The sequence below is a fragment of the Carassius carassius genome, chromosome 8 (assembly GCF_963082965.1).
Source record: "Carassius carassius chromosome 8, fCarCar2.1, whole genome shotgun sequence".
NCBI classification, from domain to species: Eukaryota; Metazoa; Chordata; class Actinopteri; order Cypriniformes; family Cyprinidae; genus Carassius; species Carassius carassius.
In genome coordinates this window covers 12,804,161-12,820,963 of record NC_081762.1, presented here as the reverse complement: position 1 = coordinate 12,820,963, position 16,803 = coordinate 12,804,161, and the positions used below count along the sequence as shown (strand labels likewise).

General features: G+C 36.5%; 3 protein-coding genes across 4 annotated transcripts; 2 read left to right on the top strand and 1 right to left on the bottom strand.

Annotated features, from left to right (window-relative positions):
• Positions 1 to 978: 978 nt before the first annotated feature.
• On the bottom strand, positions 979 to 4,482 carry LOC132144714 (uncharacterized). The gene is made up of 3 exons (XM_059555273.1): positions 4,145 to 4,482; positions 3,830 to 3,986; positions 979 to 2,060 (listed from the first exon to the last, which is right to left on the bottom strand). The coding sequence occupies exons 1-3, from the start codon at positions 4,247 to 4,249 to the stop codon at positions 1,057 to 1,059; spliced, it is 1,266 nt and encodes a 421-aa protein (XP_059411256.1). The 5' UTR covers positions 4,250 to 4,482; the 3' UTR covers positions 979 to 1,056.
• Positions 4,483 to 4,844: 362 nt separating this feature from the next.
• vps28 (VPS28 subunit of ESCRT-I) lies at positions 4,845 to 8,337 on the top strand. Of its 2 annotated transcripts, none has more exons than XM_059556227.1 (10): positions 4,845 to 4,903; positions 5,344 to 5,448; positions 5,584 to 5,612; positions 5,704 to 5,741; positions 5,893 to 5,982; positions 6,237 to 6,342; positions 6,482 to 6,583; positions 6,863 to 6,916; positions 7,012 to 7,103; positions 7,496 to 8,337. In XM_059556227.1, the coding sequence occupies exons 2-10, from the start codon at positions 5,409 to 5,411 to the stop codon at positions 7,614 to 7,616; spliced, it is 672 nt and encodes a 223-aa protein (XP_059412210.1). In that variant the 5' UTR covers positions 4,845 to 4,903; positions 5,344 to 5,408; the 3' UTR covers positions 7,617 to 8,337. The 2 variants fall into 2 exon arrangements, with proteins under 2 accessions (XP_059412210.1, XP_059412208.1); XM_059556225.1 differs by having other exon boundaries at positions 4,873 to 4,903; positions 5,403 to 5,448.
• A 133-nt stretch (positions 8,338 to 8,470) lies between these two features.
• Positions 8,471 to 16,445, top strand: mapk15 (mitogen-activated protein kinase 15). The gene is made up of 15 exons (XM_059556223.1): positions 8,471 to 8,884; positions 9,075 to 9,225; positions 9,746 to 9,844; positions 10,030 to 10,059; positions 12,177 to 12,267; positions 12,452 to 12,582; positions 12,675 to 12,838; positions 12,920 to 13,059; positions 13,208 to 13,265; positions 13,384 to 13,521; positions 14,031 to 14,136; positions 14,262 to 14,595; positions 15,237 to 15,343; positions 15,477 to 15,620; positions 16,012 to 16,445. Exons 2-15 carry the CDS (start codon positions 9,157 to 9,159, stop codon positions 16,189 to 16,191), a joined length of 1,791 nt encoding a protein of 596 aa, XP_059412206.1. The 5' UTR covers positions 8,471 to 8,884; positions 9,075 to 9,156; the 3' UTR covers positions 16,192 to 16,445.
• The last annotated feature ends 358 nt before the right edge of the window (positions 16,446 to 16,803 follow it).

Sequence of the window (16,803 nt, the reverse complement as noted above, 5' to 3'; positions counted from 1 at the left end):
TCCTAGATGTTCTCACTTTGCACTCACATATTTACACTGCTTGTAAATTGACATGCTTTAAATGTTTCTTCAACAGGAAGGTCTTGAACATTTCAGCTCATTTTGAATGAACGCCAACATGTGTTAATATGTAGCATTCTTCAGTCCATAAAAGGGAATCATGTTACATTTGCTTGATCAGTAAACAGTTGACATTTAACTAAACAGTGTAATGCACATTTATAAATGATGCTTAAACAAAGTAGAATGTGTACACCGTATTAAATCGCACACCTTACATTGTAATTTACAAAGTATTTTCACATTACCATAGCAATTTAATCAAATAAAATAATTGTAAACTCACTACACTTATTTGTTTCGTTTTTTGCCTTTTTACCATCTGATGATTTCGTTGTACATCTAATATCTCACTTAATATTTTTCACACACATATAAATGGGTTTTATACATGAAACTGCCTTTATATTTTAGGAAGGGGTCCCTTACAAGGGGATCCTTACATTTGGGAGTCCATGGCATTTATTATAAATGCATGAAAAATAAGTGAATTTGTCAGCACATGGCTCTTTATTGAAACTCATAGATTCTGTCCCTGACAGCAAAGTTAAACAGAGAAGCGATGGGGAATCATCAACTTGGCAAACGAGAACAGAATGTGAAGTATTCAGCTAGCTCCATGCTGGTAATTTAAAGCAATACAAAACATAAATTAATTTAAAATGATAGTGCTTTTAAACTCGAATGTACTCGGCTTGTATAAATATTTAATGTGACACATGTCATGTCCTACTTTAAAATATACAGATTCTACACGCACCAAACATTGACCGTAAAAGCTTCTTGGTGCCATCTGCTGGCAAGCAGTGAATCTTTATAAAATATTACACAACAAACATTTTTTGGGTTTATTTTATACTTCTACAAATGTTTATTTTTGAATTTTAATTTTCAATTTGAATTACAACTTTTAAAAACCAAGAGCTTCAAAACTGTAAGAAAGAAAATCAATAGAAAACACTTAAAATTCTTTGATCTTTTGGTATTCAGCACTGGCTAATGCTTGATGACCATGTTTCCCTCCGAGTCTTGGGTGAAAAGCATCTCTGGCTCTAGATCTGATTCCTCGTCCTCTTTTTCTAAAGAAGCGGCAGATCGACTATTCCCGTAATCTTTGCCCACAGATAAATTGCTGTGGTCTCTTACTGGGCTCCTTAAGTGCTGGTCACGATGAGCAATCACACAGAAGCCCTCCGAGTCCTGAGTGAACAATGTAGCAAGGGTTTCTCCAGCCATCTCTGCGTTTGCAAGTTCCTTACCTGATTTTTTGAGGGGGAAGGTGTTTTTCTCCTTCAACCTGTACTTAGCTGGACTGGAAATTAGATGGCGTTTAAAAGGGGATGTTGGAGCATTTTTAATGGGTGATGCAGGCCAGCTATTCTCTTTCCCCATCGGTTTCATGGGTGATGCCTTATTTTTGTGCCAAGTCTGCTCCTGATTTTTATTAGTATTCACAGAAGCACTCCATCTTTTGTGGATTTCATTGACAGGCCTAGAGGTTAAGATAGACCCCTTAACTGAGGCCTTCTGATCTCTTAAATCATATTTGTCCGTGTGTTTAGGACCTGGAGACTTAAGGAAATGCTTATGAGCATCCTCAGAAGGCTTCCAGACCATCAGATCATAGTGCTCCGGGGACTCCTCATGAAAGAAAGTCTCAGATTCAGGAATTGTCTGATTTGGATATTCATTTGAAGCTTCTTTATTCCAATATTCTTGTGTCTCTAACACATTTTCTGTATAATGGAGAACATGTCTCCTTTTTTCAGGCGGTTCTTCTTCCTCTGGCTCAGTTCCGCATATTAAATGGAGAAAAGACTGTTCTTTTTTCTCCTTGGCTGACAATCTTTCAAAATCTTCATCAGAGTACACCTCAGATATTTGACTGGGTGACTCTGCAGATGGCTCCAAGGTCACATCATGTTTCCGTTTGTACCCGGTGCGTGCCTCTGTGTGCATGGAACTGGACAATCCAGAATGAGCCGCACTTGGGTTAGGGTCTGGGCAAACAAATAGCAGTCAGAAAAAGAAAAAGGGTAATTATTATTACAACCCGAATTCCGGAAAAGTTGGGACGTTTTTTAAATTTTAATAAAATGAAAACTAAAAGACTTTCAAATCACATGAGCCAATATTTTATTCACAATAGAACATAGATAACATAGCAAATGTTTAAACTGAGAAAGTTTACAATTTTATGCACAAAATGAGCTCATTTCAATTTTGATTTCTGCTACAGGTCTCAAAATAGTTGGGACGGGGCATGTTTACCATGGTGTAGCATCTCCTTTTCTTTTCAAAACAGTTTGAAGACGTCTGGGCATTGAGGCTATGAGTTGCTGGAGTTTTGCTGTTGGAATTTGGTCCCATTCTTGACTTATAAAGATTTCCAGCTGCTGAAGAGTTCGTGGTCGTCTTTGACGTATTTTTCATTTAATGATGCGCCAAATGTTCTCTATAGGTGAAAGATCTGGACTGCAGGCAGGCCAGGTTAGCACCCGGACTCTTCTACGACGAAGCCATGCTGTTGTTATAGCTGCAGTATGTGGTTTTGCATTGTCCTGCTGAAATAAACAAGGCCTTCCCTGAAATAGACGTTGTTTGGAGGGAAGCATATGTTGCTCTAAAACCTTTATATACCTTTCAGCATTCACAGAGCCTTCCAAAACATGCAAGCTGCCCATACCGTATGCACTTATGCACCCCCATACCATCAGAGATGCTGGCTTTTGAACTGAACGCTGATAACATGCTGGAAGGTCTCCCTCCTCCCTAGCCCGGAGGACACGGCGTCCGTGATTTCCAACAAGAATGTCAAATTTGGACTCGTCTGACCATAAAACACTATTCCACTTTGAAATAGTCCATTTTAAATGAGCCTTGGCCCACAGGACACGACGGCGCTTCTGGACCATGTTCACATATGGCTTCCTTTTTGCATGATAGAGCTTTAGTTGGCATCTGCTGATGGCACGGCGGATTGTGTTTACCGACAGTGGTTTCTGAAAGTATTCCTGGGCCCATTTAGTAATGTCATTGACACAATCATGCCGATGAGTGATGCAGTGTCGTCTGAGAGCCCGAAGACCACGGGCATCCAATAAAGGTCTCCGGCCTTGTCCCTTACGCACAGAGATTTCTCCAGTTTCTCTGAATCTTTTGATGATGTTATGCACTGTAGATGATGAGATTTGCAAAGCCTTTGCAATTTGACGTTGAGGAACATTGTTTTTAAAGTTTTCCACAATTTTTTTACGCAGTCTTTCACAGATTGGAGAGCCTCTGCCCATCTTTACTTCTGAGAGACTCTGCTTCTCTAAGACAAAGCTTTTATAGCTAATCATGTTACAGACCTGATATCAATTAACTAGATGTTCTCCCAGCTGAATATTTTCAAAACTGCTTGCTTTTTTAGCCATTTGTTGCCCCGGTGCCAACTTTTTTGAGACCTGTAGCAGGCATTAAATTTTAAATGAGCTAATTAAGTGGATAAAAGTGTAAAATTTCTCAGTTTAAACATTTGCTACGTTATCTTTGTTCTATTGTGAATAAAATATTGGCTCATGTGATTTGAAATTCCTTTAGTTTACATTTTATTAAAATTTAAAAAAAGTCCCAACTTTTCCGGAATTCGGGTTGTAGTTATTATTTAGCTTTAACTGTTTATCATCACATTAAATATATATATATATATATATATATATATATATATATATATAAAACGTAATCTGAGACAGTTACACTATGAAACAACTCTGGAGTGCCTTACCTCTGGATTTGGGTGAAAAGAAGGTCGATATAGTGCTTTGTTTCGTGACAGGCATGTTGAGTTTGGTCTGAGTGAAGCTGAGTGCGACTGCCACACTGTATCCCCCTGATCTCGCGAGTGGGTTCAGGAGTTTGGATATTGGACGGGTCAGCTGTTTCTGAGAAAAAAAAATAAATAAAATAAAGCTATTTAAAAACCCTCATCTTTCATGTAGTATTAATTTTTTTACGTAGACAAAATGAAAATAATATTTCCAATCCCCTTAAAAGGTTAGATTTGGTCTTAATATATTTCATTAGAATTCAGTTTTGTTACCTGTTGTTTCTTTTCTTTTATCTCTTTTGTGTCGAGCCATATTCCACATTCTTCTTCTTTAGCTGATGCTGCAGGTTTCACTTTAGTGTTCTTTGTGGATTTCATTGTTTACAAATCCCACACACTCAAATAACCAGCCTCTCTCTTTATATACGGGACAAACAATTGCCTGAAACGCTTATAGTCTCATATACAAACAAAGCTAACAATCAATATCAACATTTACAACGTTACGTTTCAGTTATTTAGATACAGTTTCTCGAACTCCTCTGTTCACTGTAGCTGTCTTGTAATTCCCGCGCGCGTATTCAAAGACACTCTCGGGTTGCCAAATATTCATGTGAATGACCGATAAATCAGTTCTGTTAGATTAATAGCACTGGTTATAATAATGAATGTCATCGTTTTACGATTATGTATAATACACTATATCAAACAGTTATTATCATATAATGTAGTTATGCATTACATAAGAGAGTGAATAATGTATTTTATATTCAAAGACATATTTATTAGTGTGAAAATATTAAAGGGACTTGGCAACCCGTTACCATGAAACGTGTGCATAAATGTTACAGTTTTCCTCGAATGTTAAATTGAATAAATAACGATTACTATCACTTGAGATTAAATAGTATATTATTTGCATAAACACGTTTTGTAATAAAGAATAAATCAGCGAAAACAAGACGTTACGAAATCATCACGTCACGTCACGTGATACGTCAGCGTTCAACGGTGGGTGACGTCAATATAAGGGTGAGCGAATGATCTTTTTCCTTGTGAGTTTTTGCTAAAAATGACTTGAATGTTTTAATAATATGTCATCTCATAACCACATTAACGTTAAAGACGCATATACGATGTGAATTAACGAGAGACATTAACGTCTTTTGTACTCTCGCAGCGGACGGAAAGCAATATCTTAGCTAGCCAACGTTAGCTATGCTAACATTGCTGTTTATTTGTCAGGAAATAAACAGAACAAAATGAGCGGTTGTATTATATACTTCGCTTAGGATTCACAATACCTGGCATCAGCCAGTTCGTTAAATGTGCTAAATCTAACATATTGTTTGCCTGTCAATAAGTTTAAACTGGATTTTCTTGACCACAATGTGTATGTAAACACACTGAGATCCGATCAGTCGATTTTGACATGCAACCACTGTGTATATCATTTATTCCACTGAGAATAGCGCTGACCCGTGGCTAAACCAAACATAATGATCTGACTATCGCTTCAGTTGTTTTCTAGTTCATCATGTTTCATGGAATACCTGCCTCTGGAGGGATGGGAGGAGGTGAGTGAGAGAACCTGCTTTATCATGAGCCTCTAAAAAACCAAAGCATCTCATACTACTTCTACACTTGCACATATTTTCATTAGTCTCATATCTGATTTTATATGTTTTGCCTTTCTGCTTTAACTTAACCAGCACCTGCCAACAAGCCAGAACTGTATGAGGTAATAATGTTATATTGTGCACATAAGTTATAATAATGGACTCATCTGTCATCATTCCTCTGTGTTTAAATTACATTTTTGTCTGTTACAGGAAGTGAAATTGTACAAAAATGCCAGAGAAAGAGAAAAGTAAGTTAACCAACATCATACTGTTCAGGAATGGCTAATTTGAGTCTCTTTATTTATTTGTCTTATTGATTGATGTCACAATAAAGATTATTCAGAATGGTGATTATGTGATTGGGTTGCAATTAATGTACTTTTTATTTTATTTTGAAAGGTATGACAACATGGCAGAGTTGTTTGCTGTGGTCAAAACACTTCAGGCCCTGGAAAAAGCATACATTAAGGACTGTGTGACTCCAAACGAGTTAGTCACTTAATTTGTTTGTGCAAAACATTGTGAATTAAGGTGTGGTCACATTTAAATCCAGAAAGTTTAATAGGAGTCCACATAATTGGAAGCTTTATGAGTGACTTCTGTGTGAGCTGTTCTTCATCCATCAGTGAACTATAACAATAGACAATGGGATTTTTTTTTGCCCATAAACTGTTGTCAGTGTGACCACTCCCTTATTTACATCTATTCATATAGCCTAATAAATATTTGCTTTGTTTTTGCAGATACACAGGAGCTTGCTCAAGATTGCTTGTCCAGTACAAGGCTGCTTTCAAACAAGTCCAGGGATCAGATGTGGGATCCATTGATGACTTTTGTCGCAAATACAGGGTATATTTTATTTTGCTTGCATGTAACTCTAAATGATTCTATTTTAATGCACTTATGTATCTTTGGGTAGTAATTTGTCCAGTGAATTGCATGCAGATCAGTATGCTTAAGTTTTTTTTTCCCTGTGTGTTTTTGACAGCTGGATTGTCCACTGGCTATGGAAAGGATCAAAGAGGATCGACCAATCACCATTAAGGATGACAAAGGCAACCTGAATCGCTGCATTGCAGACATAGTTTCTGTATGTATCTTAAACACTTTATAAAGTAATTTTATGCAGCCTAGAATGAATAGCTCATTGAGCTAATGCCAGAACGCCCCAGTGTTTACTGATTGAGCACAGAGGATCCCTTCTTGTTCCAACAGTTCCATTAAGTAGATTTATTTCATCAGACTAGAAGAAATAATGCCATATGCAATTTGTCCAGGGCCCCACAGAAGAGTGTGGCCATTTAGCAATCATAATAACAGGCAAAACCTGCTCGTTTACCCTTTTTAATCTTGGTTTTCTCTTATGCAGCTCTTTATCACAGTGATGGACAAACTTCGACTTGAGATTCGTGCCATGGATGAGGTATTCATTTCACTGAATACATCTGCTTAATTAGATTAACATAATGTTATTTAGAGACAGTTTAAGTCTGATTAACTGAGAACATTGTTTTATAGATCCAGCCTGACCTGAGAGAGCTCATGGAGACCATGAATAGAATGAGCAACATGCCTCCAGATTCAGAGGCCAAAGACAAAGTCAGCCTCTGGTAAGCCTAGTTTTTCTGTTGAAATACAGTACCATTCAAAAAGTTAAAAAAAAAAAAAAAAGTGACTAAAGACATTTATAATTTTGCTAAATCTTTGTATTTAATTTTTTTCATTAATATTCATAGAAAAATCCTGGGATAAAATAAATGTTTAACATTGATAATAATTAGAAATGTTTGCTAAGGACCAAATCAGCATATTCGATTGATTCCTGAAGAATTATGTGACACCAAAAACTGGAGTAATTTTTGCAAATCACATAAAGAATGCATTACATAAAATTGCTCATCTGCCAAAATCTAAAGCCACGACTAAATCAGCCTGCCTGAGAAACAACTTCAGTTTCCCTGCACTGTAAAACCAATGCTCACTGTGTTGTTCTTCCTCACAGGTTGACCACACTAAGCAGCATGTCTGCATCTGATGAGCTGGATGACTCCCAGGTTCGCCAGATGCTGTTTGACTTGGAGTCTGCCTACAACGCCTTTAATCGTTTCTTACACTCTTCTTAAATGTCCCTTCCCTCTCTGAGCTCGCTTAACTCCTTTCCACTATCCTTTTTTTTATTTTTTATATGTAACCAAACCTCTGTTTCACTTTCTCTGTTTCGCCCATGTCTTTTGTAGGAATGTAGGAACTTTAAATCTAATTAGAGTACTGCTTACTATGGCTTATGTTATTTAGTAATACAATCAGGATTATATTCACAGATCTGAAAATTAAGAGTAGTAGATTTTTTTTAATGTAAAGAGAGTTTTCTATCACATGGTAGACTGAAAGTGTTCTCTAGAATGGCAATAGCGAATTCAGTAGCCAACTGAGATGAAAAGAGTGCATTATAGGACGGAGTTTTTTTATAGGAAAAATAAGCTTGCCTCTATAAATACATATGTTGAATTAACATATGAATTGATTTGATAGTCTATGGATCTCATAATATCTTCTAGAAACAGGTCTGATACTGAATTCTCAGTGCTGCATTTTATTTTCCCTAGCTACGCACTTTCCTTTTTTTTTAAATAGATGTTTTCTCAGTATTTAAATGACAATGTGAAATGTGCTCATTCATTTACAGTACTTAAACATGTATTGGTTTTATAACTTTATAAGATTGATTAATAACTCTTTCCTTGGCATGGTGTTGGTCTAGCTCACTTTATGTAATAAGGCATATTTATTAATGACCTATGTAAATAAAATAGTTTTGAAATAAAACACAATACTTTGAAAAAATATTTGTGATTATATGGACAACTCTGTGATTATATGTACAAATAATTATATTAAACTCTTTCATTTGGTTGAGTACCTCAATATAATGTCTACTAGCTGACAGGACACAGTAATGCATGATATATCCATATCTGCACCATGTTAATTACATTCAAACCGAAGCATATTGGACAGGTTTCTTAAACACTACTAAGGGTGATTTGTATCGGATTTTATTTTACTTGATTTTGTTGGCGAAAGATTTCCCCACACAGTAGGTTTAAGCTGGTCGTTCGTGGTGCTGACCAAACAAAAGCTGCTTGTTTTGAAAGCGACTTCTGTGTAGGTAATGTTTTGTACATAAGTATAAGAAATACGAAATTTCTCTAATGTAACCGCACTTTCAGCAAACATGCGGCTCCTTTAAGAGATTGCGTCCTATGTGTCGTCTCCATGGCGACAAACAATTACAAACCCAGGCGATGCGTAACTTTGTTCAAGGCTACATGAGCAGCCACATATATATATCAACGGTGAAACAAACGACACGAACGTTTGCTTTTAGCAGGTAGAGATTAGAGTTTATATAACTCCGTTTAAATGTTTGGATGGTCAACAGTGATTAAGTTAAACGCGTGATAAATTCGTGTTTAGAATTATTATTCGGGATATAGCTTAGAAAAAGTTCACTCCTGACGGATCTTGTTTTTAGTTTTAGTTTATTAAATCTGTTTTGTTGCAATCCTGCATTCCTCAAGGAGCCAGGATTTTATTCCTGCCATGATCAAAATCAACCAACTTTAAGAATCATTTTAAGAGGTAAAACAGGAAATAGACGGAATGAACATCACAGAGGTGGAAGAACACATCACTCTGAAATATGAAATAAAGAGAAGGCTTGGGAAAGGGGTAAGATGTTCATTTACTGTCATTATGTGTTTAAAAAGTGCCAAGACAAACCTTATAAAATCTTACATGGTTATATAACAACCAGACAGGGTAATGTATTTGCTGTTATGTTTATTGTCTTGAATTAGACCAGCTGGACTTTCCTAAATAACATTTTAGGAATAATTTGTATTAAATCCAACCTAGAACTGAAACTTTGGAGTAAATCTAATATACAAAATAGTAAATCTAACATAAAATATGTATGTGGAAAGAAAGGCCACCCTTTGGAATAGTAATGGCAGTAAACATCATAGGAAAACTGCTTGAATTGCTAATAATTGCAGTCAGTACACAAAGGTTCTGGGGACTGCATGATCTCTCCTCAGTAAATAAATGCAAACTGCAGTGAGCACAAATGACTTAAATGAGGGTTTCATGGCAACCCTTCCCTGACGACTGACCATTAAGTCATACGCTGTATGTTTTCCTTCAATCAACTATAATTTTATTAGGGTGTACTTTCTTATCTGCATCACAGGCATATGGAATTGTTTGGAAGGCTGTGGACAGAAAAACAGGAGAGACTGTTGCTGTGAAGAAAATCTTTGATGCCTTTAGGAATCGAACAGATGCTCAGGTTAGAGACAAGTTAAATAGAGAGGTGGAGAATAAGGAATGGTCTAAAATAGCAACAAATTATACAATACTATTCTACTTCTACTGTATGTATGAATAGCAAAACATCAGTTATTCAGATCAGTTATTAATTTTTTTTTAACTGTATCAAATGCATTTTATCTGCTTTTCTGTATTTTCCAATAGAGAACATTCAGAGAAATTATGTTCCTCCAGGTAAGATTATTGCCCTTTGACCAAACCTTAGAATCCAAATATTCATGTTTCTAACCACATTTACAGTACTGCTCAAAAGTATGTTGTTGGTAAGATTAAAAAAAAAATGGAGAGAATTTTCTTATTCTCACAAAGCTGAATTTATTTGCTCAAATATACAGTTGTGGCCAAAAGTTTTGAGAATAACATAAATATTGGAAATTGGAAAAGTTGCTGCTTAAGTTTTTATAATAGCAATTTGCATATACTCCAGAATGTTATGAAGAGTGATCAGATGAATTGCATAGTCCTTCTTTGCCATGAAAATTAACTTAATCCCAAAAAAACCTTTCCACTGCATTTCATTGCTGTCATTAAAGGACCTGCTGCGATCATTTCAGTAATCGTCTTGTTAACTCAGGTGAGAATGTTGACGAGCACAAGGCTGGAGATCATTATGTCAGGCTGATTGGGTTAGAATGGCAGACTTGACATGTTAAAAGGAGGGTGATGCTTGAAATCATTGTTCTTCCATTGTTAACCATGGTGACCTGCAAAGAAACGCGTGCAGCCATCATTGCGTTGCATAAAAATGGCTTCACATGCAAGGATATTGTGGCTACTAAGATTGCACCTAAATCAACAATTTATAGGATCATCAAGAACTTCAAGGAAAGAGGTTCAATTCTTGTAAAGAAGGCTTCAGGGCGTCCAAGAAAGTCCAGCAAGCGCCAGGATCATCTCCTAAAGAGGATTCAGCTGCGGGATCGGAGTGCCACCAGTGCAGAGCTTGCTCAGGAATGGCAGCAGGCAGGTGTGAGCGCATCTGCACACACAGTGAGGCCAAGACTTTTGGAAGATGGCCTGGTGTCAAGAAGGGCAGCAAAGAAGCCACTTCTCTCCAAATAAAACATCAGGGACAGCTTGATCTTCTGCAGAAAGTATAGTGAATGGACTGCTGAGGACTGGGACAAAGTCATATTCTCCGATGAAGACCATTTCCGATTGTTTGGGGAATCTGGAAAAAGGCTTGTCCAGAGAAGAAAAGGTGAGCGCTACCATCAGTCCTGTGTCATGCCAACAGTAAAGCATCCTGACACCATTCATGTGTGGGGTTGCTTCTCATCCAAGGGAGTGGGCTCACTCACAATTCTGCCCAAAAACACAGCCATGAATAAAGAATGGTACCAAAACACCCTCCAACAGCAACTTCTTCTAACAATCCAACAACAGTTTGGTGAAGAACAATGCATTTTCCAGCACGATGGAGCACCGTGCCATAAGGCAAAAGTGATAACTAAGTGGCTCGGGGACCAGAATGTTGAAATTTTGGGTCCATGGCCTGGAAACTCCCCAGATCTTAATCCCATTGAGAATTTGTGGTCAATCCTCAAGAGGCGGGTGGACAAACAAAAACCCACTAATTCTGACAAACTCCAAGAAGTGATTATGAAAGAATTTGTTGCTATCAGTCAGGATTTGGCCCATAAGTTGATTGAGAGCATGCCCAGTCGAATTGCAGAGGTCCTGAAAAAGAAGGGCCAACACTGCAAATACTGACTCTTTGCATAAATATCATGTAATTGTCGATAAAAGTCTTTGAAACGTATGAAGTGCTTGTAATTATATTTCAGTACATCACAGAAACAACTGAAACAAAGATCTAAAAGCAGTTTAGCAGCAAACTTTTTGAAAACTAATATTTATGTAATTCTCAAAACTTTTGGCCACGACTGTAAAGTAAAACAGTAATATATTCATTCATTCATCTATGAATGTAGTCATTCAATATTATTATAATTTAAAATAATTGTTTTCTATTTTCAATATATATATTAAAATGTAATTTATTCCTGTGTCCTTTAGAAATTATTCTAATATGCTAATTTGGTGCTTAATAAAAAAAAAAAAAAAAAAATTTCTCAAGTTGTTGTGCTCCTATTTTGTTCTGCTTATTTGAAATAGAAACCTTTTGTAACATCAGTTCCTTTACTGTCACTTTTGGTCAATTTAATGCGTCCTTGCTCAATAAAAGTATTCATATATTTTATCTACTGACCCCACAAAAAAATCACCTTAAAATCTTAATTCTGTGTTTGTTAAGGTATCAAACTTCCTTTTTGTTTTCCCTTTTGCAGGAGTTTGGGGATCATCCTAACATAATTAAATTACTGAATGTCATCAGAGCCCAAAACGACAAAGACATTTACCTTGTGTTTGAATTCATGGGTAAGAGACCATTGTCTGATCTTTCCTGGAGCCTTTTGCACTTATTAGCCAGTACTCTTCACAGCATTATATTCCAATTAATTGCACTTTATGGGATTATACATAATTCCAAGTGACTATTATTAACGTGATGTGATTTTGTTCACAATGTCTATACAATATTCACACTGACTTTTCTTTTCAGACACAGACCTACATGCGGTAATAAAGAAAGAAAGTCTATTAAAAGACATTCATAAGCGTTATGTTATGTACCAACTTCTTAAAGCTACAAAATACCTTCATTCAGGCAATGTCATTCATAGGGACCAAAAGGTATGTCACATCTTTTAACATTAATTCATGCCTACAGGATTAATATAAACCATTTCTTGTTTAAATCATTCCTTTATTTTTATTTCCTAAAGCCATCCAACATCTTATTAGACTCAGACTGCTTTCTGAAGCTGTGTGACTTTGGCTTGGCAAGATCCTTGTACCAGACCCAAGAGGATGCTGTGAATCCTGCCTTGACAGAGTATGTGGCAACACGATGGTACAGAGCCCCTGAAATTCTCTTGGGATCCAGTAGGTGTGTGGCTCTCTAACATTTTATAATCTATTAATCATAATATATAGTAGATTATGATAATATGTCCTATATTTCCTGCAGGTACACAAAAGGTGTGGACATGTGGAGCATAGGTTGCATTCTGGGAGAGATGCTCCTGGGCAAGCCTCTCTTCCCTGGGACGTCTACCATTAATCAAATCGAAAGAATCATGAGCGTCATTCCACATCCTTCTACAGAGGGTGAGTTTGAATTTGACATGAGACTTGTTCTCTCAGGCAAGAGCTAAATAAACCAGCCGCAAAGAATTATGGGTTGTTTCGTCAATTATTAATTTATTAAAATCACAAAACAAACTTTGCTAATAGGACTGTGTAATATTTTTCGTAGATGTGTTGGCTATCAAATCAGAGTATGGGGCTTCTATGATTCAGAGAATGCTGCTTAGGTATGTAATGTTAATATTTAACAGTTTGTCTTCATTGTTCACTCTGTGGTTGTTTAGTTGATCTTGAATGATGACTCTGCTGACATCATAACCATGTTTGATGTGAATGTGTGTTTAGACCTCAGGTGCCATTAGATGAAATTCTGCCGGCATCAGTGCCACCGGATGCCCTTGATTTAGTGCAGCGCCTGCTGGTTTTCAATCCAGACAAGAGACTCAGTGCAGAGGAAGCTCTGCAGCACCCTTATGTTTCCAAGTGAGTTTTGCTTTTAGTTATTTAACGTTTTAAAAAAATAATGTAAGTCAACATGAAATTAAAATTGACCCTGTCTAATTTCCATATTCACAGCACTTGACACAGTGTTTTTGATCTTAAGTGCACTATATTTGGAAGAAATTAAAATATGATAACAATTGATGAATGGCTATTAAAGGGATAGTACTCCCTGAAATGAAAATTCTGTAATGTCGTTCCAAACCCATAAGAACACAAATTAAGATATTATTTTTATGAAATCCGAGAGCTCTCTGACCCTGCATATAGACAGCAATTCAACTGAAATGTTCCCAGGCCTAGAAATTAAGTCATTAAACAACATCATTAAAATAGTCCATGTGACATAAGTAGTTCAACTGTAACGTTATGAAGCTACTAGAATGCTTTTATAAGTTTTTGGGAATTATTGCATTGTTGTTATATGAATAAATTATTTACTTAATATATAAATTAATAATAATCCCTCTTCTTTCTATTTGTCATGCAAGATTTCACAACCCAGCCAGAGAGCCTAGTTTGGTCTATGATGTCATTTTGCCAGTGGACGATGACATCCAACTCTCTGTTACTCAGTACAGAAACAAACTCTATGAGGTGAGTGGAAACTTGCCATTCATTATTTTCTCGTTTTGCACAGATTTATTTTGACCTTTGTCTTTTTACATCAATAATATATGAGCAAATGCTTAAAAACAACTTTCCAATTTCTCCTGTAAAAGATGATCCTGGAAAAAAGGGCCAGTCGGCAGATGCACAAACAACCTCATTTCGCACAGAAATCAGAGGAGAAGACTGCAGAAGTGAATGGGGACAGTGGAATGGACAAAAGCAAGGAAACAGTTGCTGGGTCTCAAAGAGGAGGCAAGCGTAGCGTGGATGGAGATCATGACAGGAAATCTCCTAATGACAAGAAGAGCTCTAATGGAACTGGAGCAGCTGTTGCGAAACCTCTCACTAGGCCTGAGCAAACACACTCGGCTCCTGAAATCACCAGCCCAGCAGTGAGCCCCAGTGCGGTCAAAACCTCTTATAACCCCATCACACACATGCCTAGTGAGTTCTGTTTAATAGTGGTTGTACAGGACCATTCAATTACCACACTTATACATTCTATTACATGTAGTGCACATAAGGCTTTGCTAACTGAAGGTTTCAACTTTTATGATAGAATATATACTACCATAGAATAGACTGCAACTATACTATATAGCATATGCACTATTGGAGTATGTTTTTTTTTAAAGAAAATATTATTTTTATTCAGCAAGGTGCATTTAATAAACATTTATAATGTTGCAAAATATTTTTATTTCAAATAAATGCTGTTCTTTTGTAACTTTCTGGTTATCAAAGAATTTAGAGGATTTTTTTTTTTTTTTTGCTTTTTCATTTAAAAATATAAGCAGCACAATGACATTTAACATTGTAAATAAAATGTATTTTTTTCTTTACATTTTATTTTACACCAAATCAGCGTATTAGAATTATTTCTGAAGGATTGTGTAGCACTGAATACTTAGAAACAGTTATTTTAAATTATATATATATTATATAGTTTTACTGTATTTGTGATTAAATAAATGCAGCCTTGGTTAACACGAGTCTAATTAAAAAAAACATTTTAAAACCACAAATTTTGAAATGAATATTACTCATTAGATAGCCATAAAAGGTATTATCCATTTATTTTCCAGATGGTTTAGTCAAACTGCACCACTACCCAGCTCGCTTACAGCAGATTGGGAGGAGGAATCAGGATACTGGAGATATTCTGCCTGCAGATGGTGCTAATGGGCCTGTGGTACGTCCTGCGGTTTCATTTTATATAAGAGCTGTTGTCTATTCAACATTTAAAGTCAATTTATGTGGTTATATGGTGCAGTTTTTTGCAGTGTCCATTTAAAATGTGTCATCTGTTCATTTCTTCCAATCAGGGTGTAGACCAGCGAGGTCGTTCTGCCCCTGTGGCACGCACAAACTCGTTCTCTCTCACACTATCACAGCCCCAAAATAATCCCCTGATTCGCAAGGATGAACCCATTGTTTCCCCTGTGTTATGTGTCACCTCTGCTCGCTTGGTGAGTGGCCTTTTGTTTTTTGGTGGGGCAAAAAGGTTTCAGAAAATCACAGCTACCATATATTTAACCATTAATGTTTCCAGTTTGCGTAAAACCCATGTGACCTGTGTGTCTCTTGTTTACTCTGACCTGGGAATATTCAGTCACCCAACACAATCTATTGGTTGAGGCTGTGTATGTCACAAGCTAGAAAGCAATGCCATGTTGAAAATCCCCCTCAGTTTTGACGCATATCAGGAGGTCTTACTGCCATCTGTTCTAGTGTCTGCATTCTACTTTTTTATGCTAGAGTCTTTTTGTACCTTAGATCACCCTCATTACTTAGTTTTTAATAAATTATATGTCTGATATGTTTTTCCTCATTATGATATCTTAATATCCTACTGTACAGAACCAGCGGTCTAATTCACGTGATGCCAAGCTTCCTTCAAGGTTCAGCAAGAAGGTTTTCCAGAGCAATTCGAATGTTTCTGCAGCCGGCGATCCTCGCGCCAGACTAGGCAGTTATTCCCAGGCGTATGGGACTATCAGCAAAAGTGGACTGGACAATCTACTTAGGAATTGCCACTAAGGTGTAAAGTGTGAGATTAGTGGAGAAATCATCATATGAGGCAGACAGCCATTGGAATCTCCCAGATCAAATAGAAATACTGGATTTCACATGACAAGATAATTATCATCATCACATGCTCTGAAGATGATCGCCATTGTGGAAATCCCAGATTAGTGCTGCCAGTAACTTTTTTTCTGATTAGTTTAAATTCAAGTGTCAACATCTTGTTTGTAAATATGTGGTGAAAACATTTATTAAATGTGTAGAGAACATCTTTGCCATTTGTATGTGTCCATGTTCTCGGCTTAAGAAACTTTAACAATCATTAAGACTTTAGGGAAGCTATTCTAAAGCATTTTAATTATATGTAAGTGTTATTTTATTTTAATATAACTTCATTTGAACCATTTATTTCATCTTGTGGCCTCTTAGAAGTTTGTTGATGTTCCCTAGTTAACCACTACTTTAGGTAATTTATATTTAGGGGACATATTTTTTTTTTCCCAAATCAATCAAATTGCATAATATTTAAAAAGACAACATGCTGAGCATCATGTCTCCAATTTCCATACATCATTTGCCTGTTTTGTTGCATCATTTAAATGATGCAAACAGTGAAGAACCCCATTA

Bases quoted from the DNA above. Each gene is read 5' to 3' on its own strand.
- mapk15 (XM_059556223.1), top strand. From the start codon at position 9,157: ATGAACATCACAGAGGTGGAAGAACACATCACTCTGAAATATGAAATA. The intron at 12,839-12,919 runs GTGTGTGGCTCT...TATTTCCTGCAG, and splicing joins ATTCTCTTGGGATCCAGTAG to GTACACAAAAGGTGTGGACA. The intron at 13,060-13,207 runs GTGAGTTTGAAT...TATTTTTCGTAG, and splicing joins TCCACATCCTTCTACAGAGG to ATGTGTTGGCTATCAAATCA.
- LOC132144714 (XM_059555273.1), bottom strand. From the start codon at position 4,249: ATGAAATCCACAAAGAACACTAAAGTGAAACCTGCAGCATCAGCTAAA. The intron at 3,987-4,144 runs GTAACAAAACTG...TTTTTTTCTCAG, and splicing joins TAAAAGAAAAGAAACAACAG to AAACAGCTGACCCGTCCAAT. The intron at 2,061-3,829 runs GTAAGGCACTCC...TTGTTTGCCCAG, and splicing joins CTTTTCACCCAAATCCAGAG to ACCCTAACCCAAGTGCGGCT.
- vps28 (XM_059556227.1), top strand. From the start codon at position 5,409: ATGTTTCATGGAATACCTGCCTCTGGAGGGATGGGAGGAG. The intron at 5,983-6,236 runs GTTAGTCACTTA...TTGTTTTTGCAG, and splicing joins GACTGTGTGACTCCAAACGA to ATACACAGGAGCTTGCTCAA. The intron at 7,104-7,495 runs GTAAGCCTAGTT...TCTTCCTCACAG, and splicing joins AAAGACAAAGTCAGCCTCTG to GTTGACCACACTAAGCAGCA.